Source organism: Dermacentor andersoni, chromosome 2, assembly GCF_023375885.2.
Source record: "Dermacentor andersoni chromosome 2, qqDerAnde1_hic_scaffold, whole genome shotgun sequence".
Lineage (NCBI taxonomy): Eukaryota > Metazoa > Arthropoda > Arachnida > Ixodida > Ixodidae > Dermacentor > Dermacentor andersoni.
This window is the reverse complement of record NC_092815.1, coordinates 172,134,792-172,162,671: the sequence shown is the minus strand read 5'-3', so window position 1 is coordinate 172,162,671 and position 27,880 is coordinate 172,134,792. Positions and strand designations below refer to the sequence as shown.

At 45.9% G+C, this 27,880-nt stretch overlaps 1 protein-coding gene across 5 annotated transcripts in view; it reads left to right on the top strand.

Annotated features, from left to right (window-relative positions):
• LOC129387234 (uncharacterized) overlaps positions 1–23,835 on the top strand; it is a 45,470-nt gene extending 21,635 nt beyond the window's left edge. For 3 of the 5 annotated variants that reach the window (XM_072286288.1, XM_055076032.2, XM_055076027.2), the window contains 3 exons: positions 21,633–21,665; positions 23,501–23,599; positions 23,717–23,835. In XM_072286288.1, coding sequence (XP_072142389.1) covers positions 21,633–21,665; positions 23,501–23,552 — 85 coding nt within the window. In that variant the 3' untranslated portion in view covers positions 23,553–23,599; positions 23,717–23,835. Of the gene's footprint in view, positions 1–18,604; positions 18,645–21,632; positions 21,666–23,500; positions 23,600–23,716 lie in introns of those variants that run through there. The other 2 variants (XR_011892596.1, XM_055076029.2) reach the window with 2 other exon arrangements.
• The last annotated feature ends 4,045 nt before the right edge of the window (positions 23,836–27,880 follow it).

Sequence of the window (27,880 nt, the reverse complement as noted above, 5' to 3'; positions counted from 1 at the left end):
TACACGGAATGATGTGCTTTAGAACGGGTCACGTAGCGCTGAACAAGTGTTTGCTTACCTTTCGCTAGTAACCCAAGTTCAGCGTTGGTATCGTGCTTTGCTACGTGCGTTTTCCATCTACGAAATGCGCAGAACACACACGGGAATTTCTGTTGGCACGAAGTTTTTCCTGTTTATCAGCGAAGTCCACTGACCACCCATGTCGACGTTAGCGGAGAAGGGGTGCAGCAGAAATATGTCGCAACCACATTGCCGCTTCCTCACAGCGTGTTTTTCGCACAAGCTATCCGCGATATTCTTTCGTTTTCGCTGGTTGTTGCCACAACCCACCACTACCCAGTGCTCACCGGACGACGTAGACGCGGTGAAAGGCATTTCTGCTATTAGCCAGCACACAAAAAAGAAACAAAAATCACATTGAAACAGGAAGGTGTCAACTTCGGTCGAGCAAATTTAACAGCCCACTGCAAGAGTGCCACTCTGGGTTACTGGAAACAGAAATGGCGAATTGAACGCAGTGCTCCTGGTTCGAGAGTATCCCGCACCCTTCGTAAAATTGTCTACAAGTCATCAGGATTTCCTCCATAAATCCACTTAAGCTTCTTAAGAAACTCACGTTAACTCTGTATGTGAAATTAAAATGAAGCTTGTGGAAAAGTTATTCTTCCTGATGCGGAAATAGTGACTTATTTTCTGATTGATTGAATCGCATGGCATAGCGGCCAAGGTATTTCATTTGTTATGCGCAGAGGATTATCTTTTATTGCTACAAGTCTGGCTGTCGTTGACGGATAAATGCAATATTTCCCACTTCTACGCTCCTAAATGCAGCTTAGTATGCGTCAATAGTTGGTGGTCTTACATGGAGCGAATACCAGTGTTTTTCTTTGCCATTAAATATTTCATTACTGGCGAATGACGAAAACAGCACAATTTGAAGCTGGACATTATTTTTTAAGCGGGAGGAACATACTTATTGGCCTGAAGATGCGTGTAACCACAGCCACAGTTTTTGGCAAAATTACACATCGTACGCATCGTACACGTACACATCGTACGTACACATCGTAATGCTTTATTGAGAATTAATTCAGAAAACACTGAACAAAGCATAAGAAGGCGCCTTAACTAGGATCAGCACTCATACCTAGCTAGCGTTATATTTTCGGAACTCAGGGCAGCGGTAGCTAAGCTTTCTCATGTGTCGCAGATTCACGTACTTCCTTAACTAAAGCGGTTTTTTACGTGGATGGACGAGGCACATCTCTAAATTGAGGGTCCTTGATATGCAACGTAGGATATTTAATCAAGAATTCAACGCGCATACAACGTGACATGAGCTGCGAGACCTGCATAATGAAGAATCGATCCGGATCTGGGTAGCACGTTGAAACTGGATTCGGCGTCGTACATTTCTGCAGTGCAGGTTTTATTCGCTGGTAAAATAAAAAAGGCTTGCACACCGAGTCTGCTACGATGCTCTAGCTTCAAGCATGCGACGCTGTGCCGCATATATGTATTTTATTGTCAAATCAATTTTGTAGGTGTTGAGTCTGATGTAGATAATTTTGGGATGCAACATCAGCTCAAAATTTCGCCTCTTGTGGTGCACCATGTCACAGGCTGCGACAACAGGAACGGAAGTGTTTGTTAACTCTTCGCGAATGTGTATGGGCAATTTGCTGAAAATCGTGGTGTTCGCCTTGCTGTTCGGTATGATCGCGGATTTAGGGAGTGTTCACTGCATGCAAAGTAAATTCAATTCCCAACACTGCTCGGTTCGGGGGAAGTGCGGATCGCGCCCTGTTTTATAACATAGACATCGAAGGCAGGTTTTTGAAGAGAAGTACTACAAAATGTTAACAGAAACGAGAGCCAAAGGACACTGTACTGTGCTTAAATTATTATACGCTTTGTAGTTGACCTAGTTTCCAACATGGATGTGCAAAGCTGTTGGTAGATAATAAAGTCGTGGTGTCTTTCTTTCACTTCTCTTTTATGAAAAACTGTCTTAGAGTGTGAAGAATTTGCAAGGCGTCATTATAAAAAAAAATATTTATTACTATGACTTGACATTCGAACTAGGTAACGATAGCACAGAAACTTTTATTAGCACATAAACATTAGTTATATGCATTTATTTGTCCAAAATCTGGACAAGAAACGGTATGTTTATAGATTGTAGGTAATCCTATTTCGATGTCATTGTTATTGCTTCAAAGCTTCTAGAATGGTTCTCTCACAGGCTGAGTGCGAAGATTTCTCTGCATACGCAAACTATTAATCACCCTGTATTTCCGGCTATGAACTTACCCAAAGAGAAGCCGACCTCTCTGCCTTTCTAATATATTATCTCTCTCTCCCTTGACAAAGAGAAAGGGTGTCGCTCACAAACATTTCCGCAGCGAAATGTTTGTCACTTACACCATAATTACGACTTAGAATGAATATTTAGGACACCAAATAGGTAAGTTTTATCCTTATTATCTATCTGCAAATCCACCAGATGTTTAGACACTTTTACTGTTCTTCATTGGCAAAAACTTCAACCGTGTGGTTAGTGATAAAAGTTCATAGTCATCGAAGAACATTTTAGTGCATATTTGAGCTTGGAATGTTTCAGTGAGTTTTCCTTTAATATTGATACATGCATATTGCGTGTTTCTTGTGGCATATGCACGCAGGCGCCCCGACAAAGATGACGAACGCTCTCTGGCTCTCGAGCTGTCGGTTGAACTGGCCAGCGCTGCTGTTACCCTTGTAAATATACTTTGTAAATAGTCTCCAATCGTAATCCTTCGTTCGCGTAACATTTTGGTGGAGGGTGCTGCTTCACGTCCTCGTCACGGAGCTCCGCACTGGCCGCACCGTGCTGCTTTCCGCCATGGCTCCCGGTGACAACTTGTCTCCTTCTACTCCTGCGACCCCGACAACAACGTACGTTACGGTTACCAATTCCCGCGATCCTGGCATATTCTCCGGCCAAGATAATGTCGACGTTGAGGACTGGCTCAGCTGGTATGAGCGTGTTAGCTGAAACAACCGCTGGGACCGTACCATTATGTTAGCGAATGTCCTATTCTACTTTGGCGGAACTCCTCGTGTCTGGTTCCGGACACACGAGGACGAGATCTCTAGTTGGGATGCTTTCAAGGAGAAGTTCAGTGACCCCTTTGGAAATCCCACCGGTCGGCAGCTGGCTGCTAGAAAAGAGCTTGCTACCCGAGTTCAGTCTTCTACTGAATCGTATGTTTCGTACATACAAGACGTGATCGCTGTTTGCCGGAAAGTCGACGAGACAATGGCCGAGGTTGACAAAGTCGGCCACGTACTCAAAAGCATCGCAGATGATACATTCAACTTGTTGGTCTTCAACAATGTGTCCACCATTGACGTCATTTTCAAGGAATGCCACCACTTTGTGCTCGCCAAAGGCCACCGTCATTCCTCAGTTCTGCCGGCTACCTAACACGGCTGCGACGTCGTCTCGCGTCGACTTTACCGCTTCATCACCTTTGAATGAGCACGTTACACGTATTGTTCGCCGCGAGCTTGAGGTTACAAGTCCTGCGCCGCTCTATCCACGCCCGCCTGACCCCACTATTGGCCAACCAGCCCCAGCGATCTCTCTCATTCAGGCAGTTGCGCGGCAAGAATTCGCAAACCTGTCGGTTTTGTGCTGCCTGTTCCGTGTCCTGACCTGACGCCCGACTGGTGCCGACTGCTACACCACACGGCGATCTGTATCCCCCTCCCAGATACCGCAACCCTACCGAGTGGAGAACTCCGGACGACAAGCCCATTTGCTTCCGTTGCCTCCGCATTGGCTACGTCGCTCGCCACTGCCGCACCTCCTGGACGTCGCCGTATTCGAGCTCCCTTTGCCCGTCTCCTCACCCATATGCCGGCCCGCGCCTTATGCCGACCGCGCTTCGCCGCATGCCTCCTACCTCTGACGTATCCGTCGATGTCAGTGGTCCTGCTCGCTCACCGTCACCTCAGCGCCGTCAGTCTCCGTCGCCCCAGCCACGCCGCTATTCGACGCCGACCAATTATGCACCCTTCCGGACGGAAAACTCGACCATGCAGCTCCTGGAGGTAGTTCTGCATCATCTTAGTCGTATAGAAATCCTGCATTGACGCTCCCAACGAACCAGAACTGACTTGATGTTCACGTCGACGGTATCCCTTCGATGGCGTTAATAGATACTGGAGCGCAGCTGTCCATAATGAGTTGTATCCTCCATCGTCTGCTGAGGAAGGTTCTCACGCCTCCTACTACTTGAGCCCTACGCGTGGCGGATGGCAGCACTGTTGACGTCACTGGAATGTGTACTTCTCGTATGAGCATCACTGACTGCCACGTTCGTGTTCTTTTTACAGTGCTGACCAATTGTCCCCATGATCTAATCCTCGGACTCGACTTTCTTACGGCGCATTCAGCTTTGATCAACTGTTTGCCGTACCCTTTTCCTCGAACTTCCTCTACTCCCGCATGTTCGTGCCAAACCGCCGAACAACTTTAACACGACCGGCTTCGTCCGCCTGCCGCCTAAAGCCTTGACTTTCGTCGATTTGCTATCATCTTTACTTGTGCCCGATGGTGATTACGTCGACACACCTGTTCCTGATGTCCTTTTGATGCGCAATATCACTGTGCCCCACTCCGTCATCACCGTCGCCGATAACCGTTCATGCTTCCCCGTCATCAATTTTGGCCTGACAAAGGAAGTTGTCCCCAAAGGCATATGGGTGGCAACGCTCCGTGCTATCGGAGATGGTCACGTCACGACGTTTTCGGTACACGTCTGTTCAGATTCTTCACCATTTCCACAGGAGGCTATTTGCCCTCACGCAACATTTCGTCTCATGATTGCTGCGGACCTATTGCCTGAACAAGCAGCAGCTCTGTGTCGCCTTTTGGTTTCGTACCACACACCTTCGACCTCAGCAGTCGCCAATGGGGCCAGACTTCAGTTGTTAAGCATCACATAAATACTGGTGATGCCAGTCCTCTTCATCGCCGGCCATATGGAGTTTCTGCTTCAGAGCGTAAGGTTATTCAAGAGGAAGTGAACAAGTTGCTTGCCAAAGGCATTGTTTAACTTTCGTCGAGCTCTTGGGCGTCGCCCATGGTGCTTGTTAAAGACAAAGATGGTATATACCGTTTCTGCGTAAATTATCGTCATATAAACCGCATTGCAAAGAAAGACGCCTACCCCTTACCTTGCATTGACGACGCCCTCGATTGTCTCTGCGGTGTCAACTACTTTTCATCAATAGATCTGCGGTATGGTTATTGGCAGATTTCTGTGGATGAAAAAGACCAAGAGGAGAGCGCATTCGTCACTCCTGATGATCTATATCAATTCAAACTTATGCCATTCGGTCTATGCAACGCCCCAGCAACATTCGAACCTATGATGGACTCTTTGCTTCAAGGGTTCAAATGGTCAACACGCGCTCTGCTGGCTTTCCTCACTCAAGGATCCTCCCGGCCGGCTTGGTCGCTGGGCTCTGCGGCTGCAAGAATGTTCCTATGCAGTAGTGTGCAAGTCGGGCCGATTACATCAAGACGCAGACTGTTTATCACGCTATCCAGTGGACAAACCGCCGCCGACCCTGACCCCGATACCGACGCTTGCGTTTTCTCCGATTCTCAGCTGCTACACATTGCCGAAGAGCAACACCGTGATGCCACTTTGCGCGCCATCATTGATGTCTTGGAATCTTCGCCTTCTGATTCGTCCCTTCACCTGTTTGTTTTGCGGGATGGTGTATTATTCCCCCACAATGTACGCCCCGACAGTCCCGCCGTACTCATCGTCATACCTAAGCACCTCCGGTCAGCTGTTCTCCAAGAACTTCACGATTTACCAACGGCAGGCCACCTTGGCGTCTCACTCACCTGCGACCGGATTCGCCGACGCTTCTTTTGGCCAGACCTTACCCACTCGGTCCAGACATACGTTGTGGCGTATGAGATATGTCAGCACCAAAAAACACCATCGACGCCCCCTTCCGAGTGCCTTCAACCATTCGACCTTCCTTCGGAACCGTTCTTTCGCGTTGGCTTGGACTTACTTGGCACTTTCCCTCTATCCACGTCTGGCAACAAGTGGGTCGCTGTGGCGACATGTTAAACCACGCGCTACGCCATCACCAGAGCGCTTCCTACAAGCTATGCCACAGATGTCCCCGATTTTCTTTTATGCGACATGATTCTGCAGCATGGCGCTCCACACGAACTGCTAACAGACCGTGGTTGGACATTTCTTTCTAAAGTCATCGCCGACATCCTTCAGTTCTGCTCCACCAAGCACAAGCTGATTACACCTTACCATCCAAAGACTAATTGTCTCACTGAGCGTGTGGATCCATAACAGACATGCTTGCAAAGTACGTCTCGTCCGACCATAATGATCGGGACCTTACCCTACTCTATGTCACTTTTGCATATAATTCTTCGCGTCACGACACTGCCGGTTATTACCAGTGCTTTCTGCTGTTCGGCCGAGAACCGACATTACCACTGGACGCGTCGCTTCCACCCGCTGCAGCAGACACCAGCGAGTATGCACTTGACGCCATCACCAGGGCAACCCAAGCCCGCCAAATTGCCTGCGCTCGCCTCCTGACCTCCCAAGGGAAGCGAGGGCGTTTGTACGATCGCCTACAAAGAGACGCCCATTTTTCGCCTGGATCTCTGGTACTCCTGTGGTCCCCGAATCGTCACGTTGGCCCCTCGGAAAAACTCCTCTCTCGGTACACAGGCCGATATCGAGTGCTGTGGGCCGTGACTCCAGTTACCTACGAAATCGCCCCAGTCAGTACCAGTGCCTCACCTGCCCCGAATTCCACTGACATTGTGCATGTCACACGCCTCAAGCCATATTACTCTCCCGTTATCACCGACATTTAGACGCATCAGGACGGTGCTTTTGCCGCCGGGGGTAATGATACATGCATATTGTGTGCTTCTTATGGCCTATGCCCGTGGGCGCCCCGACGAAGACGACGAATGCTCTCGGGCTCTCGAGCTGTCGGCTGAACTGGCCAGCGCTGCAGTTACCCTTTGTAAATATACTTTGTAAATAGTCTCCAGTCGTAATCCTTTGTTCACGTAACAATATTACCAGATTTCCACAAATTAGAAAACGGCCTCAGCCGAATTGCTAGTTTTCAGAAACGAGAAGATTCTCTCAAGATATGACATTATCACGAAGCTTAGAGTCTGACATTGCTTAAAACGGACGATTTCTACTAACAGGCAGCACCCTTCAGCTTCTTTCACAAAGTAATATTTAAATGAAGAGTAAAAATTTATTTTTTCTTTGACTAAAACATATTATAAGCTTAAAGCAGTGCATTGCTCTGAAATTGAATGGACACCTTAGAAATAAGGACCAATCACACATAATGCTTTAGTAACATGTAGTGTTCGTTTCGAGATAAGCAAGGGGTTATTTTTTTTACAATACAGATGCTTCTTCTAAAAAAAAAAGGTGTAGGCGCAGCAAACAACGCGTTTTTGCATAGGAATTCATAGGTGACGTGGACATACTTTACCGCTAATAACCTGAGTTTCAGAAGACTACTAATAAAAATTCTATGACTAACTTTATTTAGTACCTTGGGAGCAGCTTCTAAAATGAAAAATTGGGAGCCCGAGCACTTTTACTGCATTGTCATTCTTTTTAGTTCTTTCATATCGCGCATAATTTTAGATATTCTTTATCGAATTTCCCCTGGCAATCCAGGGAATATTGAAACCATACTTGACAGGATAGTAGAAAGAGTGGCCCTGCTGCATTGTGAGACAGAAACACACCGTGACGAAAAGTGCGATGAAGTTTGGAGCTTAACGCTTCGACCAGACGCGGAAGCTGCTGATGCGGCACGCTTTGCATGACAAGAATGAGCAGCTGTGTGCCAAGCATTTCCTGCTGCGCCCCAAACCCCATCATTCAAACTTCATCACACATGTTTAAGTGAAGCTTTCTTTGTCTCTTCTTTCAACTTTCCGCAGCTGGCACCGTCCCTGCAGCTGGCGGCTGCTGGCCGCTGGCTGTTTTCTTGCTGATTAGCTCTTGCCGAATTACGTCGGTCATACTGAAATTAACTTCGTCGCCTCGCCGTCGTTATCGTACCATCATCCACCCTGTTGACTCCTGATAACAGTCGATGAAATGCAGTTGAGCCACTTGAAAGATCCCCTGGCGGTCGTAATGAATCTGGTGTCACGCACTATGGGGTGTCTCGTGATTTTGGCTCGTAAAACCCAATAATTCCACTCAACTCACTCGCTGACGAAGGGCCAGTACCGGACGTAGTGCAAACAAACACAAGTTATATTTGGAATTGAGGGGTAGCTTGCCGAATGCGTGGGTCTGAAAGTAATTTCGTGATTACGTCGTCGTCGCCGTACCATTGTTATCCCTGCTGGCTGCTGAATACAGCCCTGCATGATTGGTCGGTACCTGGCATAGTGCGAACAAACATCGGATGTAGTGCGAATTAAGGTAGACAGATTAGCTGGTACCAGACAGGTGCAAACAAACAAAAATGGATACCATGGCCGGATCTGGTGTGAATTAACTACTCACCGGATCTGGTGTGAATTAACTTGACACAACTGGCCAGTAGGGGACATAGGCAGCCAATTAAGATAGCTCATTTGACCAGTAACAGTGAGTGTAAGGAAATAAATCATAAAGTGCAATTTAAAGCGGTTCCGTGGTACCAGACCAAATGCAAGTACACATCGGATATAGTGTGAATTAGGGCGGCCCGAAGTACGGGTGCCGGATATAGTACGAAAAAAAAAACATCGGACGTAGCATGAATTAGGGCGGCCCGCGGTGGCATGTGAGAGCGGATGGTAGCTCCAACACGAACACGCTGTCGTTCCCATGCCGCCGCCTTCATTCTGCCGTTGTCATTTAGTGTCTTCCACTGTTATGTTATCGTCATTCTTCCACCATTACCACTATATAGCTGTCACTGCGTTCGCATAGCCTCGTAACCACCTCATTCTCTTGGAACAGTCGTCGCAGCATCATCACAAGATTGCCGTCATGTCGAGGGCGTTGCGTCGTCTTCATCTTGTCGTAGTTTTTCCACAGTCGTCATCCTATTATTGTCATACCGTCGTCATTTCAGCGCACTGATTCCCTTGATCAAACTATAGTCGCCATGACGCCGTCGTCATACCATCGCCATCTTTCCAGCATAGACAACACATTTTCATCACGCTGTTGTCACAACATCCTCATGATGCAATCGTCGTAACTCCTACGTCTTAATCCGATCGTCGGTGCATCACTGTCATCACATCGCCATCTTCATGTCAGCGTCTTCGTTCGATGGTCGTAACTCCAGTTTCGTTATACATAATCGTCACTACAGAGACAGCATCGCATGGTCGTTACGTAGTCGTCGTCAAACCACCTTCGGCACACCACCGTCATTTTCCCATGGTCGGCACGCCACCGTCATCACATGACCATCGTCATACCTTTTCGTCACTCGAATGTCACGAGGGACTATAACGACGCCCTCTGCAAAATTTCTAAGCAAGAAGGTAGGCTAGACCATATAATATGGGAGTGTGCTGGCTCCCCAGGGGCCAAGGAAAACATTGACAGTAGAGAAGCCTGGGAGGCCTTGCTCCAGAGTGAGGCTGAGGACGACCAGCGTCGAGCAATCCGCCTGGCCGTTGAGGCCGTGGAGACTCACCGTCCTCAACGCGCGGGGACTGCTTCGTCCTCTCCCCCTACCTACGTGTAGGTTAAGAGGCGGGCACCCCAGCTCGGTGGAACAATAAAGTTTTCAATCAATCAATTAATCAATCAATCAATCAATCGAATGTCATCATCCCGTAGTCGTCATGCCATCGTCGTCACACGAAGGTTGTTCTTCCAGCCTCATTATATCAGGATCCTCATGCAGTCATCATATCGTCTTTGTGGTCATTCCATCGTGTTGTTAGTGTAGTGGGGCTGTTTCCATCATGCTTGCGTCATCATTTCATCGCCGTCACTTGAGTCTTCATCATACCAGCAACTTCATGCATCGCGATCATTCTGTCGTTGTAATCAATTTCTCTCACGCGTTTCATGTGCATGATTGGGTGCAACAAGTTTATGATGAACGAGGCGGTTCCCAGTGGAAATGCCCATGTGCGCCGTGTGGTCCCAATTTACATATGGCTGCTTCGCAGCAACACTGTTCTTGACAAACAACAAAAAATTCGCAGTACCGCTCAGAAGGCGAAGCACCAATTGCGATAGCAAATTATTAGATGGCTGTACGAAGTAACGTTGGTAGTTGTGTTGGCTGTATAAACTCGTAAACATTCGCTTACTAACTAAATTAACAATGATAGAATGTGTAAGCGTGACTCGACAAGGACGTAGAAAAAAACAGACACACAGAGATAGCGCTGTCTTTGTGTTTCTGCTTCTTCCTACGTCCTTGTTTAGTCGCGTTTATACTTTCTATCATGGATCCAAACCAACTAGCCCACCAACGTGTTTAACCTAAATTAACGAGCACAGTGTCACGCGCGCACAGATAAACATGAACACGCCTGCGTGCACCACCGATTTATTTCGGGCCCAGTAAATGTTGCTTCATCATCATCGATCGATGAGCGAAGAAACTCGCTGTTAAAGTTCTAGAGTGGGGAATCGAGGCAGCAGCAAGCGAGTTGTGCTTCATGGATCGCTCGCTTCAACTTGAAAGGTCGAAAGTGCAGCCCATAGAAAGGTACCGGCATCACACGCACTCTGCAAACATTGCAGATCGCTTTGAAGATGAGGACCGCGAGGACGCGCACTTTCGCCATGGCGCAAATCGCTTTCAAGACCCACGAGCACCGGCAACGTGTCCCTACGGTGTCTGCCAAAGGCGTCTACGACGGCGTCCACGATTCGCGTGGCCAACGACGTAGCAGACGCCGCGGTTGTCGTCACTCTGTACGGAGCGCTGGGCGAGGAGACCATCGAGGTACCCTATAGCAGCCGCCGGAGAAGATCACCCCTCCTCTCTCGCCTGAAACCCCTGCCTCGGGCGCGACAGGAGAGGGCACGCATCCGGACCGCGTTCTTTGCTCGCGCACGCGAGATTGAACGGAGTTGGCCGGCTCATCGTCACACGCTTTCACTCAACGGAACCTCACAGTAACGGCGACGGCTGGAATGCGCCTGGAGTGTCCATATAATTACTATCGCAATAAAAAGCTTCGCGTACACTGATTCAGCGGGTGACACAAGGGTAGTTTGCTTCGTAGCGTTCGCTGTTTGCACATCATAGGTTACTTCATCCATTCATACATTGGAGTCAAACGAACGATCAGTGCCAATAAGTGACTGTATTGGTAGAAAATTTATTCTGCAACAAGTAATCGCGACAGAGTACGCCGTAAAGAAAGGCAAGCGTTAACCATTTGTTGTGAGAAAGTGGAGACTGCGCTGCTTGTTCTGCAGCATACTTTTTTAACCTTACAGAATAACCTCGAAGAACTCACCGGACCTTTCAATGAAGTTATTCTTCTTTTTTTTAGGATATCGCAGTATCTATTTTAGAAAGACAAGACGTGTGTTCTCCGGTGCGTGAATATAAATAAATTACCCGAGACATTTATTTCGATTTCGCCAGCAAACTACCAGGGATAATATCACTAATTCGCACAATAATGTTTTTCGTCTATCTGGATGACACTTTTCCGCTATACACTAGCTTATACCGATGACATATTGCGGGGAAGGTTGGAGCTCTTTGCTTCCGACCTTCGAGCTCACTAGATTTGTATCGCACAGTGCCATAATAGTGGGGCCGCGAAACTTATGGCTGTCGATGCGTTAATTTTTGCCAGCAATAGTGCTGAACAGTCCCGGCTGCAGGCCTTCGGCTTTTTGTACTCTGAAGACGTTGTACGTGAGCGTCATAGCCAGTCGCGTATGCTTGCGCCCTTCCTACGATACTATCCGTCTTAGTATAATACAATAAGGACCGAGAGCGACGGCAGGCAGCTGACAATGAGCGCTCCTTGCGAGCTATGGCACACTTACTAATTCAATTAGCCCGAACAGTCCCAACCTTAGGCATGGCAGTGTCGTCAGATAAAGCTGTAGTATGGAATCCGATGCACCTGCTCTCTTCAGGAGATTTCTCAGCTAATTGATCCCATGTTCAGGCGCGCTATACGTAATGAAGACGAAAAGCCTCCACTCTCACACAAAATGTGTGGCCCTAATTGTCTCGTTAACGTGACGAATGCAGTGATTAGACAACGTTTCCGGCTGCCTATTTTATTTCTTATTGTTCTGTGAGACAGTACTCGGATGTGCGAAATTGTTGGTTTTTTTTGTGACGAGTCATTTCTTCGCGCGCTTTATGCGCACTTCCCATTGAGCGTAACTTAATGACCACCCCTTCCGTCAGTTGCATTAAAACGTGACTGGGATAGCTTTACTCATTGAGCAGTGTAGCCCTGTAATGAAAACTAAAGTTAATAAAATGGGGACATAATGTCTTCAGTGCATTATTAAAACACATAGCAACTGTGCTTCTTGACTAAGGAAAATGGTCAATTAATTTAAAAGTATGGCTGTACGACAAGAAGGGTGTATTGGATTGAACAAAATATAATAAAGGCCCTGAGATCTATAAACTTATAATTTACAGTGACGAGCCTGATACTACCATCAACGGATAAAAGAAAAAAAATAAAGGACACTGAGGGACTCGATTTATGGTTGCCTAAAACCACGTGAAGCCAATAAACAATAAATATTTTCTTTGTTCTACCAGCTTCATGTGATTATATCAAGTTGAATTTCACTTGTACCGTCAAGGGGACACAAACTAGACTACAGCATGTTCTTTAGAGTACGCTTGAAAGACACTGAGACGTTCGGTTAAAAACACGAAAAAAGACCTTCTACCAAACTAAAGGTTTTCAAAACATCCGAAAACTCATTAATGAAACAAATCATTGGTGATTCTTAAGAATGTGTTGAAACCGCAGAGAAAGATTGCTATTTGTCATAATACGTATACCTTTTTGTCTGGAACTGAATCATTGGTTCCAGACAAACAAGAAGTATATCAGCAAATATGTCCAGTGGCACCCCCCCCCCTCCCCCCCCCCCCCATTTATTGGAATTCGTTTTCAAATTAGTTGAAGTATCTTGTAAACCGATAGTGTTAATGCGTGTTCTGTGTCTCAACAGCATTAAAACGAATAATGCGAATTTTCGGACGAGACACGAGGCTGACAGATTAAGGCAAATGTTGTTCTAACCGCTTCCGTGGAATGGACAGCATAGATTCGTCCGCTCTATTGGGGTAAAAATGGCCAAGGAAGTTTTCAACTTGTCGGTGCTGCTTTTCATTTTCTAGCAGTGCCATTGATGGCTGATTGTGTCCTTGTTATGCCGTACTCTTATTACATTCAGCACATGATACTCGGGCTACCACAAGCGGAACACGGGGTAGCACCCCAGCAGGAGCAATTTTATTAAGGTTAAAAAGGCTAAAGTGGTCATTTCACGGAAAAAACGAAGCAGAACTGACAGCGAGAGCTGTCATTTTGCTTCAAACTCTCCGCATGAGTTAGTGGACGCGCTCTTCCCACGACGCATCAACCATTAGCTATTGGCACTCTTCCCTTACCAACGCCAAGACTGCGCGCTGTCACGGACGATGCCCGGCAGGTAAAGCGCTAGGTCTGCCACTAACTGCTATGGAGACCGTTTGAGGGCGCTGCTTTTTGATCTGGGTAGAAGGTTGGCCCCCGATAGTTTTCATTTCTCGCGGGCTTTTTTATCAGTCAAATATAATAAACGGGCATAAACTACCGTGCTGGAAGCATGCCAGCTTTGTTTCTTTTAAATACCTGCAAATTATTTATGGGCAGCACAGCGTTCTTCTAATTACCTGCAAATTCATTATGGGCAGCAAGGCGTTCGGAACAGTTAATAAAAAATGAGCTAATTGCTACTAGCTGTTGCATTAAGCGCGTGGGGTGCGCGTATCTTTTCTTCACTCAGTGTATTTCTTGCGCTCTGTTTTCTGATATTAAGTTTAATTGCCCCATCAAAAATTTTACTGGCGGCTACTCATCTCTACTGTGAACCACAAACCCTTGGTTATCTTCGCGCAGAATGGCCAGTCTGACAATCTGTATACAGATGTGCACAAAAAGAAAAGGAAACAAACAAATGCGCCTTGTCAACCAAGTGGGCGGAATTATCATTACGAAAACCGCGTGTTAATAATAAAAAGGTTTCAGGTAAAAACACAAACTGATTTAAGCATGTACTCTTACCAAATGTCAGCGCATAGACACAGGCGTATATAAAAAGACGGTCGGCCTTAGCTAGGAAAAAAAAAAACACCAAAGGGTACTCAACCGGCTACTGACCATTACAGCAAACTACTGTATCACGCAGTTACATATCAAAAATATTGTATAAAAATACTCTACTGTAACATCAAGGAACGAGCGCCACAGAAAGGCGCTTCAAGGGTAAATAAAATACGCCTTCATGTGCAATAGGTACTTTAGACATACTATTTCTCTTCAAAAGTTAACCCTAAGCGTACAGCCGACGCAACTGCCACCTCTTGTCAAAGATGTAAGGCACAGAAGTCCCCTCAAATTAGGATAAAGCTTAACGCTTTCGGGTCCATTACGAACTTTGCTAAAACGTCGTAGTTGCGCCCGAACGTTCACACTAAGGTCCCACATATAAATTGCAGGAAACGTCAAGTCCCTAATTGAATTACAAAGCTCGCTGTCCGGCGCGCAAGCAAACATGAATAGAGCTCAATCGATCACTGCGAGCGCTAACTGTCACGACGGCAGCGCATCGCGAACCCTTTGTGTTGCCTCTCACTTGGCGGCGTCTCGCCGACTCGAGATTATGTAACTTCCAACACAAGATGCGCTCGACTAGACCGCGCGCGGAGCTACCGGATACGCATGTCAGCTCGTTTTTAGAACCTTCGCGCGCCGCAAATTACCTCCAAGACATGTCGCGCGGGCCACGCATGCGACGTACAGCGATGTGCAGCCAGTGCCGGCCCAGGGAAGGAGACGTGCACTCTCCCTACCTCGCGCGTGCGCATATTCCCACGGCCTCAAAGATTGGGCGCATGGGAACTCAGTGCGCATCAAGCTATCATCCTCGCACGTTTCTCCTCGCATCTCAAAGGCTACGATGGCGGGGCGCGAGGGTGTCGCAATTTGACTTTATAGTGAACATCACGGCCACGGTGATGACTACGCAGGAAATTCGGCTGTAGTTTCCGTATAACTGTGCCGCAATGATAATTCCTGTGTACTCCTTTTCTGCCTATTTTGTTGCTTTCTGCGAGGCACGTAGCTAGTTTTCCTGATGTCCTCGGTGAACTAAGCCAACCACATTGTTCATATATTGTGACAATAGGGCACCTGTTAATCTAGGCAAAGTTTCAAGATTGTCAGTTTATGGCGGCCCTTACAAGAAATTAAGTGTTTAGATGCGGTATAGGGACGTATTATCCTCGGAGATCTCTACGTTACAACGAGTTCACATTTAGTGAAGAGTGGAACAGAGAGAGGGGGGGGGGGTGGTTAGCATGTTAAACCTTATTTACGATGAAATTTACAATTTTTACCGTATTTACTCGATTCTAAGCACCCCATCTTTTTCACGATCGCGATGCCCAAAGTGAGGGGGGGGTGCTTAGATTCGAAAAATCTAGAATGACCCCCCTCCCTCTTTTCGCTGCGACATCACGACGGGGCGGGTGCGAGAAATACCATTTTATTTTGCAAACATTCAAAAGAAAGATCGGTGCACACAGCGAACCCACCGCTTGTGTCGGATGCTCAATTACTATCACTGCCACTCGAGTTCGTCGCACCGCTTGAACCGCCGCTCTCGGTATCCCACAGCAGGTCGTCTTCCGTTCCGTCGAAGTGGTTTGTGATCAAGTACTTCTCAAACGATTTGACCACAACGTCCACTTGGACCCGCTTCCAAGCGTCCGAAATCCACTTTGCGATGGTTGATGGGGACGCTTTCTGGAGCTTTCGCCGTACAGCCGTACAGTCCGGCGGTACCGCGTACTCGCGCCGCGGACGCCGTGCCACCTCGGGACTCCGACGGCTCCGGCTCGACGACAGAGTGAGCAAGCGCGCGTGGAGACCTTGGCTATGCGCTGTTCCTAACAAATAGGGGGGTGCTCAGATTCGCATGCAAACTTTTTTTGAAATTTTTTGGCGAAAATAGAGGGGGGGTGCTTAGAACCGCGAAAATACGGTATATGAATGATCACTTTTTCAAACACCTAGTGGACTCTCGTTTTATTCCTATTCTCGTTAGTTGAACAAAGTGCCCATGAGGTTTTTTGAGAGGTACAAGTGAAACATTATTTATATTTCGTGCAAATACAGAGTAGCTCATTGGTGATGTGTAAGTAAAGGTGCGAAAAAGACGCGCGGATTCGTTAGAGCTTTTATAATAACTTACTATGCAAGCAATTTAGAACAATAAAAGTGCGTTCTACAAACAAGTTAGGTATTATCCCGCTGTTCTAGAAGGACTATTGCAGCCCGGCAAGATCAAATTTGGCAAAAATTGGGGCACCATTGCTGACGTGTTTGTCAGGTATATGTGTATGGATTAATGACCGGCATTGCAAAAAAAATACGTAATGTCGGCTCGAAAACAACAAACATTAATTATCGGCTAGGTTTCTCGTTTTTGATTTCTTTTTCAACCAATCATGCTTTATTATTCACAATATATTTCACAGGTTAAAACACGCAATTATGCCCCATAGTCAAAAACATAATTGGGACGTTTACTTAGCATCGACTTCACATTCTGTCGATAGGAGGAGGGAAGTCGCATATCGGATTATGTTTGGTGAAAGTTTATCGTTTTTGTTTTAATTATGTGCTTACAAAATATTCACTGATTCTTCATTTCTTTCGCTATGATAACGCGTTATACGAAGTAGAATCCACGTCATAGTTGTAAATATAGGGGAAAATTTCTTAGCTGCTCGTCTGAAGTTTATTGTATACTCAATAGTTATTTACGTCATTGCCAAAGCGTTATGCGGTTGGGCAATGTGACAGAAGAAATGTCACGCCAAGGTTAAATTTGCATGAATTAGAGTCTATGAGTCATATGCGACCAATAATTTACGGTCTGTGGTTAAACTGCACTCATTTGAATTTCCTAGTGCACCTGCTTGAAAAATAAGATAGTTGGCGAGAAATTGAGCTCATCCTGCACGGCTGCACGAGTCAGTTTTATTTGTTTTTGTGAGAGGCATCTCTGGAATTCATCATTTTATTGACAATAAGAGAAACAGCAGGGCTTATGTTTTACTAAATTTTGGTAGTCACAGGGCTATTCATATTGCCTCTTCCCAATTAATTACGCGCCATTTCGCTCTACTAATACCGATTTCTTCATTTACATGTTCAGCGTGCATTAAATTTTTGACTTGCTAAAGGCATCGTAACTTGTTTATTAATTTACTTAACAGCTTTAGGATAAATTGGTTCGCATATACGCACAGGAGTGTTGGATCTGCATAGTACTCTTAAGCCGCTGTTAAACTCCCCAAGACCGATCTGTACTTCCTACGTTTTGGGAAACCGCATGCCACAAAACTCGTGAGATCTCCTTACCCATGGAAGTCCTTCTCCGTCTTTATTTTTGTGAGACACTGTGGCGCAGCGCCACGCCACACTATCATGACTATCTGTTTTGTTTATTATTTCCTCACCCCTTCAGTAGCCCTCATGTTCTTCCGCCCCTAGAGGCAGAGTGTTCTATGTAAACAGAAGCAAGGAAATTAGCTGTGGACTTCATGGCGATGAGGCACCTTTTGGAAACGTTGGCTACAAGCTGAGGCATTGTTCGCGCAGTCAGGATTCTCTATAACGCGGTCTTTTTAATGGTGTCTGCGTTATTTTAACGTGATCATATTTTGGTGTCTTTATGCTTATCGCATTGCCTTTAAAGTAGTCCACACTGCCATTACGTAGAGGTAGGAGCAATTGAATCGTCCAGGGGTAGTACCAAAAGTGTGTCTAGATGTAGCGTCATACAAAGAATAATAAGTGGTGGTGTATAGCCCAAAGGCATAGGCGGAATGAAGGAGCTCGGAAGACCATGACACCAGGCGCTGAAACACGATGAAAGGCTGATTAAACATGATACATACATACATTCAACTACAAAAGGATAGTCTGTCCGAGAGCTAAGTAATAAACCTTTAATCTCCAGACAGCGTTCTTGCGGCGCATTTAACTCTACGACGTCTATTAGGTTCACCTTGTAGTATAACGATACGGTCGCACAAACCAACCCAACGTTTTACCATTATACAGGATGGTTTTCTGGTTAACGTTACATTCCAGTACCTCGGCCAATGGTCTGCTGCAGCTTCCGTTGATGTGGTTTCGGCGCAAGCAATTTGCCATATGACGCACTTTGCCTAAATGCTCTTTCATCAGTCGCGGCGCATCTGATACATCGGTAACTAAAGCTCCCGTTTCATTATGCTCCGTTGTGCAGGAGACATCACCAACCAACAGCCATTTCAGAGAACGCCTCGTCAGTTTCATGGTAAGTTGGTAAGTTCAGGAGAGACTGCGCCCAAGTAGGCGGTGAAACAGGTCGTGGTGATCGGGTTTTACCGAGCTTGACTTGTGCTTTGGAGAATCCCGAAAGCTAGCAGGGAAATTCTTCCCTTGGCATAATTTCGGACTGCTTTGCGCGAGTCGCTCAAGATAACTTGGGTTTCTATGTCAGCCATAGCAAGGGAAATGGCCACTTCCTCGGTCGTTTTGGTTTGTTTGGTCTTACTACTAGCTGTTTGCGTAGCTTTGCCGTCGATGTGAACGACTGCCGCTGCGAATCGTCGGCTATCTAAGTCGTCAGTGAATCTTGCCTCTTAGTTGTGCCATGTCTGTAGTAGTGTTACGGCCCTGGCCTTTGGGCGTCCCTAGTTGTAAAATGGATGCATGTTTATTGGTGTCGGGGCTACTTGGATCTTGTTTCGTATCTCTCTTGGCATATCGACTTTGTCGCCGTGTTGACAGTAGTACATGATGTTTAGCTTTTTTAAAATGTGTCTTTCTGTGCTAGTGGTGGGGAGTCTTTCGAAGTACGAAATTATGAGCTTCTGCCAGCTCATCTAGGATATCGTGTAATCCATGGTGTAGTAGTTTCTCGATGCTGGTGGCTTCGGGCAGTCCGAGTGCAATCTTGTATGCCCTACGGATCATTCTGTATACTAATCTTACCCCTCACGCATGTGTACCAGTTGTGCATATCTGCCACGTATACAATATGGGAAGACGAAGGAGTGCATCAGTCTAATAAGGCTGTCTTCCCTCATGCCGCTCCTCTCGTGAGTGACTCGTTTAAGGAGTCTGAAAACGTTTGTAGTCTCGTACACAAGTCTTTTAACGGTCTGTCCGATAACCCCGTTTTTTTTTCGATGAGCACGACGAGGACTCTAATGTGATCGACAGTGGGCATAGTACCTGCTGTTGCTCGTGCTGAGTTTGATTTCTTCATGCTCTCTCTCTCCCTGACGTAGCCCTTGGGTAATCTCTCCTTGAGTGTGGGTACGAATAGTAATAATTTTGATTTCTTTGGTGAACATGTGAGCCCGGTGTCAGCCAAAAGTTTCTCCACTGTATTGATAGCTTGCTGCAGTGCTGTCTCGATGTGTCCGTCGCTGTCACAAACGGACCCGATGGTGATGTCGTATGTATAGATTGCTTAAGTGATGTGTTTTACTAGTAATTCCTTAGAAAGACCATTCATGATTAAGTTATAAAGCATCGGTGAGATGACCGAGCCCTGCGGGATTTCTTGGCTGCCCAGCTCCTGTTTTGCGCAGGCTATGTCTCCTGCAACCAGAAGCGCTCTTCTTCTAGTAAGAAAATCTCTGATGTAGTTAAATGTTCTCTCGCCAAGGTTGCCTCCGGCGACATTTTTGAGGATCGCCGAGTGTAGGACTTTGTCCAAAGCTCTTTCCGGATCGAGATCCAGGATCACCTTGGTATTAGGTGTCCTGTCGCTAAGCACCTGATGTTTAAGCTGGAGCATTGCATCTTGTGTCGAAAGGCATGCCCGAAGACCAATGATGGTATGTGGGTACGTCCCAGTCGATCAGAGATCGTTGTTGACTGTGTTTAGGATTGCATGCGCCATCGTTTTAACCACGCACGACGTACGCTACGTTGGTCCTATTATATAGGTTGGGGGCCTTGTCAGGCTTGGTGATGAGTACTATCTTGGCCGTCTTCCACTGCCCCGGTAGCCATCCTTCCCTACATCTGTCATTGATATACTCGGTTAGCTTGCCAAGCGAATCCTCATCCAGGTTTCTGAGTATCTTATTTGTAACTGCGTCGGGCCCCGGTTCCGAATCTCCGTTTAGATCACGTTGTGCGGTCCGAATCTCTCCCTTACTGAATTCGGTGTTCAGCGTCAGGTTGGCTTCCCCCTCGTAGTCTCTGTGTGTGTCGTTTGGACCCAGCGGCAGGTCATTGTTGACCAGTATTGTTGTAGCTTCTTCTTCGCCATGTTTCTTGGATTCTGCATGTAGTATTCTAATGAGGCACTGTCTTTGACGTGTTTTGGTCGTGGTGTCGTCAAAGAGGTACTTGAGGAGATGCCCTTTTTCTCGTTGTGAAGCTGACCTTGTATGTCCTTGTGTGTTTTTCAGTCGCATCATTCTGTATGCGTTATAGATTGATTAGTTTTATGTTTTCATTTCAATATTGAATGCTGTTGTTTCAGCATGCTTACGAAATGTGCTTCACTGCCGGCCTCTTGTTCGTTTTTTCGTACCTCATGCCATAAACCTTTGCTCACTGAGCAATCTATTCTATGGACACAACACTTGCTCACATGTCCAATGCCATCAAATAAATAACGCATACGTGGAAGTTAAGCCCAGAAACACAAAAATTTCCAGTTTCTTTCATTTTCTCTTCTTTCTTGCCAGGCATTACGTCTTCGTGATGGTATCTATGCTATATGACACAGGCTGACATCATCATCACCATCAGCCTGGCTACACCCACTGCAGGGCAAAGGCCTTTCCCATACTTCTCTAACTAGCCCGGTCACGTGCTAATTGTGGCCATGTTGTCCCTACAAACTTCTTAATCTCATCCGCCCACCTAACTTTCTGCCGCCCCCTGCTGCGCTTCGCTTCTCTTGGAATCCAGTCCGTAACCCTTAATGACCACCGGTTATCGTCCCTGATCATTACATGCCCTGCCCATGCCCATTTCTTTTTCTTCATTGAAACTAAGATGTCATTAACTCGCGTTTGTTCCCTCACCCAATCTGCTCTCTTCTAATCCCTTAACATTACACACATCATTCTTACTTCCATAGCTCGTTGTGTCGTCCTCAATTTAAGCAGAACCCTTTTCGTAAGCCTCCAAGTTTCTGCCCCGTAGGTGAGTACTAGTAAGACACAGCTATTATACACTTTTCTTTTGAGGGATAATGGCAACCTGCTGTTCATGATCTGAGAATGCCTGCCAAACGCACCCCAGCCGATTCTTATTCTTCTGATTATTTCAGTGCCATGATCCGGATCCGCGGTCACTGTCTGCCGTAAGTAGATGTATTCCCTTACCACTTCCAGTGCCTCACTACCTGTCGTAAACTGCTGTTCTCTTCCGAGACTCTTAAACATTACTTTAGTTTTCTGCAGATAAATTTTTAGATCCACCCTTATGATTTGCCTGTCCAGGTCCGTGAGCATGCATTGCAATTGGTCCCCTTAGTTACTAAGCAAGACGATATCATCAGCGAATCGCAAGTTAATAAGGTCTTCTGGAATAACTCTTATACCCAATTCTTCTCAATCCAGGTCTCTGAATACCTCCTGTAAACACGGTGTGACTAGCATTGGAGAGATCGTATCTCCTTGCCTGACGCCCGTCTTTATTGGGATTTTGTTGCTTTCTTTAGGGACGACTACGGTGGCTGTGGAGCCGCTATGTATATCTTTCAGTATTTTTACGTACGGCTCGTCTACACCCTGATTCCGTAATGCCTGCATGAATACAGAGGTTTCGACGGAATCAAACGCTTCCTCGTAATCAACGAAAGCAATATAGAAGGGTTGGTTATATTCCGCACAATTCTCCGTCACCTGATTGATAGTGTGAATATGGTCTATTGTTGAGTAGCCTTTACGAAATCCTGCCTGGTCCTTTGGTTGGCTGATAGTATCGCGACCGAAAGAAAAGACGGACATGAAGCTTTGTCCGTCCTTTCTTTCCTTTCTCTCATGTTATCTTTCGCTCTTTCTGCTTCAATAATTCGACGCGAAGCATGGTTCTAAAACTTAAGAGTTCAATTAATGCTAGTGGTAGCGCTTAATTTTATTCTCGCTACGATAGCGCACTTTTAGTCACTATGTAAAGCATACTAGCCGAGGCGCACACGTTGATGAACCTAAACTGATGGAAAGGGGGTGTGCGCACGAATGTCTCGAATAACACAGCTGTTGCTTTGCCAAATTGAAGCCAATGAATCTTATAAGATTCCCCCACTCACTTTAACTTTGGATAATGAGATAATTCGAAAAGAATCCACTAGCATTACGTTTCAGCAACCACAGCGCTAGACTATTTCATTATTTGAACTGGCGTCAACACAGCACTACATGCTTGCACTTTTTGTCTCAGTCCGCCTGCATTGTAATGACGCAAGAAAACACAACTTCAACTTGTGAAAGCCTGTATACGTTTCTCGTTTATGCTCATTTTCTCTCACCCATTTCAATCGAAGTTCTTACTCACATTCATAAATCATTTATCTCAAAACGAAAGCTAATTTAAACTTTAAACTGGCCACCATGATCATTAAAATGCATCACCTGCTACAATGTTGAATTATTTTCTTTTCAACTTGTAGACCCTGGCCTGAATGTTTCGTTTTTCAAGCACCATCACAGGGGCAATAAGCAATAGATTCAAAGAAGTTTCGATTACTAACAGTAGTGCAGGGCTTGATCTAACAGTTATCTTAGATCAGCAGCTATAAGTAGAAAACCTGCGACGCTGTAAATATGAGTAAAACGCGGAAAGTTTCGTGCATCCTGTAGCCTCTATGATAAGTGATTATCACTGCGTGGCTGCTCAGACTCCCCCATTGTTCTGATACCTCGTGTCCCTTAATCCAGCTCACGCGACCTCTTTTAACAATGTTTGAGCTGCCTTTTCGTTTTCGCACTTTGTAATATCCGTTGGCGGTGCCATCCGAGCAGGCACTTCAAAAACCACTCATCTCTCATGGCATTATTTAGCACTTCACGCCTTGGCTCCCTTTCGACCAGGGCCAGGTCCGCTGGAAGGTCTAGCGTGATCATCGGCACCTCCGCGCGCTGACGGGCTTTAGCTTAACGAGGTCGTTACCCCGATGTTCTTCGTATGCTGCAGGTGTCTCTCCAAGAACGACCAGTGCCACAGCGGGGAAGCATATCTCTCGTGAGCCGTCAAGCCTGCCTGTACCGTGCGGGTCTGTGCAGACCTGAAAAGGTTGCGTTTTGTGTTTCTGTGTCGTTTACCATGTAACTAATCCCCATATAGCTCGTAGTCGTCACCCCTTCGCAACTTTTATTGCCGTGCTAAATGTGTAATTTCTTTCTTTTTCAGTTCCGTCTCTTCCGAATCGGTTGACAGGAAAGGACTAAACTCATACTTCGCTGGAACACAGATGCGTGCTTAGCGAAATAAAGTTGCCCCCCGATTAACAGCACACCTATGAGGGAGTACGTACTGCACGTTTTAGTATAAGATATACGCAAAACATGGAAGGACTCTGGTATTGCGAATCCCTTCAAACGTCACCATGGATCTACATCGTGCTTTCACACTATTGGGAACAGTACTAGCACTTTGTTCTAAAGGGGTACAAGCACTCTGCGGGAGCAGAAAGACTCAGCTTGGAGGAGTAGAAGTACTCGGTTTGGAGGAGTAGAAGCACTCGGTCTGGGGGAGTACTATTACCCCTCTGGGGAGGGTATTAGCACTCCCTGTGGGGAGATTACAGTGAACTCTCACTTGAGTGAACTTCAATGGACCGAAGGAAATGTTCACTTAACTGAAAGTTCACTAAACTGAATATTCACTAGACCAACATAAGACATGGCATACAGAGTCAAAAGTTTGAAGTGCAATTCATGGAGCAAAAAACATGGCATATATAGTGTTAGAAATGTGTGAAATGGAATTTGTACACATCAATGAAAAACACACCACGTGGGTCGTTTCTATGCACACGCGGAAAGGACGAGACTGGAAAGAAAGAGACAACGACCATGCCACGACTAGCCGGTCGGAAAAAAACACACACCACGTGGTTTGTGTTGTGACAGATCGCCGTTTTGCTCTGGCGGCACTTTAAGCGCCAGCGATGTTACTTTGTTAATGGCCTCCGAGCTTACATGCTTGCTCGTTTTGTGCGGGCGATTTCGGAGGCCATGCCTCGTTGCCGTTAGTTTGCCGCGCCGCCACTTTGCTCCAGGGGCGCTGTAGCGCCAGCGACGTTACATTGCCGCTGGAGCGGCGGTTTGATGAGGGCGGGTATCGGTTGCGCCTGCGGTGCAGTGCAGTGCAAGCCTTGGTCGTCTGAGCGAGTTCGTTAAACTGAAATATTGGCCGTTCCGAAATTCGTTTAAATGAAACATTTTTGCATAGAATATATAAAAAAAACTCCCTGGGATTTTTAAAAAGTTCGTTATTCTGAAATATTCGATAAGCCGACGTTCGTACAACTGAGAGTTTACTGTGTTCGCACTCTGCGGAAGAGTACTAACACTCCCTTGCGGTAGAGTAACAAAACTCTGTCAGTAGGAGTTGACCTACTCTCTCTGAAGAGGTTCAATCTACTCTCGAAAAGAGAGTGAAATTCCGGACAAGAAGTTATTCCCTCAAAGGTAGTCCCCGGAACTCTCTTTGTTTTTAGAGTGTGTGGGCAATTACAGACAAACGGGGAGCAACTGAAAGCGGGATGCATCCCGTCGTTAAAGCCTACAAATATATATATATATATATATATATATATATATATATATATATGTGTGTGTGTGTGTGTGTGTGTGTGTGTGTGTGTGTGTGTGTGTGTGTGTGTGTGTGTGTGTGTGTGTGTGTGTGTGTGTGTGTGTGTGCGTGTGTGTGTGTGTGTGTTCAGAGGGAGCGCGCGTCTCAATAGCCAAACAGCGAGCAAAAAAATTTGTATTAGAAAACAAACTGAATAGTTTGCGTGTACTATCGGTTATTATAATAATGCGTTAGCATTAGCAGGATTAAAGTGGAAAAAGAGTATATGCGTACAAAGTGTGCAAAGGCCGCCACGTCGCAGAGGTAGACAGTGACTCCAATTAGTGATGTAAAGACTTGACAGGATCTTCATGTTGCATCGCTTGTCTCTATATCTTGAATATCGCGCGCATGTGGTGGGCGCTTAAGGATATAAAACTTATGCAGATCCAACGGTCATGCTATAATCCTTGTGAAATGAAGCTATCGAGAATTCAGTGTTTAAATGCAATATACGACGAAAAATACGACGCCTGCAATTGTCTATATTTTTAATTTCATTCGACGTTCGGTGTTATGCAATGTTTAGCCTTGCGCAGATGTACAACCGTAATGACATGTAGTGTTTATGCTCATGCAGTATGCTATACATCCTAATGCTGACCATACAAATATCGAAGACGCGAGTGCAATGAGCCAGGCCGCTTAACAGCGAAAAGCTTTCTGAATTTTACACCTGCAGGACTCTGGCCATGCTACGATTAAGACCATGCTGCGGGAAATAATGGACGCCCTGCCGCTGCTACTGTCTCGTTTAAAGACGCCAGTTCGCTAACAGCGGCAAAAATAATGAGAGCTATAGGCTGTCTCCTAGCTACGCTGCAGTAACTTCTACCTCTGTCGGCGAAGATGACGCTTCTGTGCTGTAAAGTGTACTCATACGCCTTGCACAGAAACAGTATGCTATGGAACAACCATCATTATCATCGTCATATTCAGCACACCAACACCCTCCTTCCTCATCACATTCTATCTCTGTGGCTCCCGCGAACCCTTTCCCCAGCCTAGAGTTGCAGGGTAGAGGCACTTCACTGAGCCCGACCTCTCCACCTTTCTGCCATTAAAAAATTTATCTCTCTTTTCATCTGCATAAATCCAATGTGAGTAGGGTGAGTCAGAATTGGGCCTTAGATAGCATGGCTAATCAAAGTTGACATTACTATGTTACGGTAGAACTATGATCACAACATTGCCTCAAAGAACAACCTTTACAAGCAGCGCGTCCGGTTCCTACACTCCAAAAATTAAAGGCGTGAAAAAGTTCTAACGGCTGTTCTATCGGAGAAGTGACTGCATTTCACATATACGACGTTTCTTCTAGAGTGCATGTACTCTACCCGGGGCATCTCGATGTATTGTGCCACTTTTTTTTTTCGCTGCCGCATGGAGCCTTTCTCAGCGCTCGCCACCCACCGGCGCGCAATGCATTTCGGAGGCTATGCGTGGGCTTAGCCGCGGCGCCCCTAGATGGCACGAAGTGTTCTTAATGAAGCACGAAAGAGCAGTCTCGCTGTAGTACACGCCTCATACATAACTCGTATCTATGGTGGCAATACGTTGTGTCATTATATTGATTTAGTCATAAACGCATTACTGTCCACAGTCATCGTAATATGGGTTCAGCCAAACGCTTTCGTTTGTCTCAATACAGTTCATCCCTGATTACCTCAATAAGGCCTTCTCTGCTTGCATATACAGTGAATGTATTATTGAGCGACAGATTTTTTCCCATTGCACTCAGAATAAATCATTGTTTCTTCTAAATTACTGACCCTCTAATATAAAATATATAGCAAATAAGTAATTCATTCACTTTCTCATTTGTTTGCTCAGCAAACAATTTATTAAAAAAATCAAGCGTCCCGTGATGCACACACTTTCGCTTTGTTCATGGCGCAGTTTCCGTGAAAAAAAATTTCTAGTACATTAAAACGCTATTGCTTGGCTGTTTATGTGTTATACAGAAGTATCGTTTAAACTATCCAATGTGGGCAGTGCAATAATCAATGCATTGCGAAGCCCTAAACTATGAAAGGCATTCGACAAACACTACTACAATCGTATGAAATTCGATAAGCTTAGGTAAACGTATTATAGATTTTAAAACTGAACGCGGCTCAAATCAAAGAATACTTTCCAGTTGGAATTACACAACTTTGGAAACATGCATATCCATCAAGACAGAATACCCACTTTATGTGCAAGAACATAGTAATCAACCGAATAAAGATAACGTAGTTGTGCCATTCTTAAAGATTTGCTGGCCACGTGCCTGAAAGTTCTGCAACTCATTTAGCCAACAAAGTTTTTGCTAGTCTCCGCAACTATTTTGCGTCACCCCGCCAGTACGAGAAGAAATTACACACACATCCGTCAACTTTCTCTTGTAAGTGCCATGCGCATTGCTAAAGGATAAAATGAGTTTTAGCCCGCCTTTTCCCCGAGGTAAGTGAGGTGAAAGAAATATCGAGCGAGCGAAAATGAGATTAAGCCTTGACGCGGAAGACGGCAATCAGTGGAGCGTGCCAATAGGAGAATCCTATTTACACTGGTGTAGCACCGCGAGTGAAGCTTGTGTGGTTCTTCGCAAAAGATAAGTAAAAACGAGCATATATATTGGACCGTGCAAGGAGATATTTACCCTTGCGTATTCGTTTAAGCTCTGCCTTCCTGTAAGGGAATTCTCTATATTCTCTCACGAGGTTCTGTTAGTTGGAG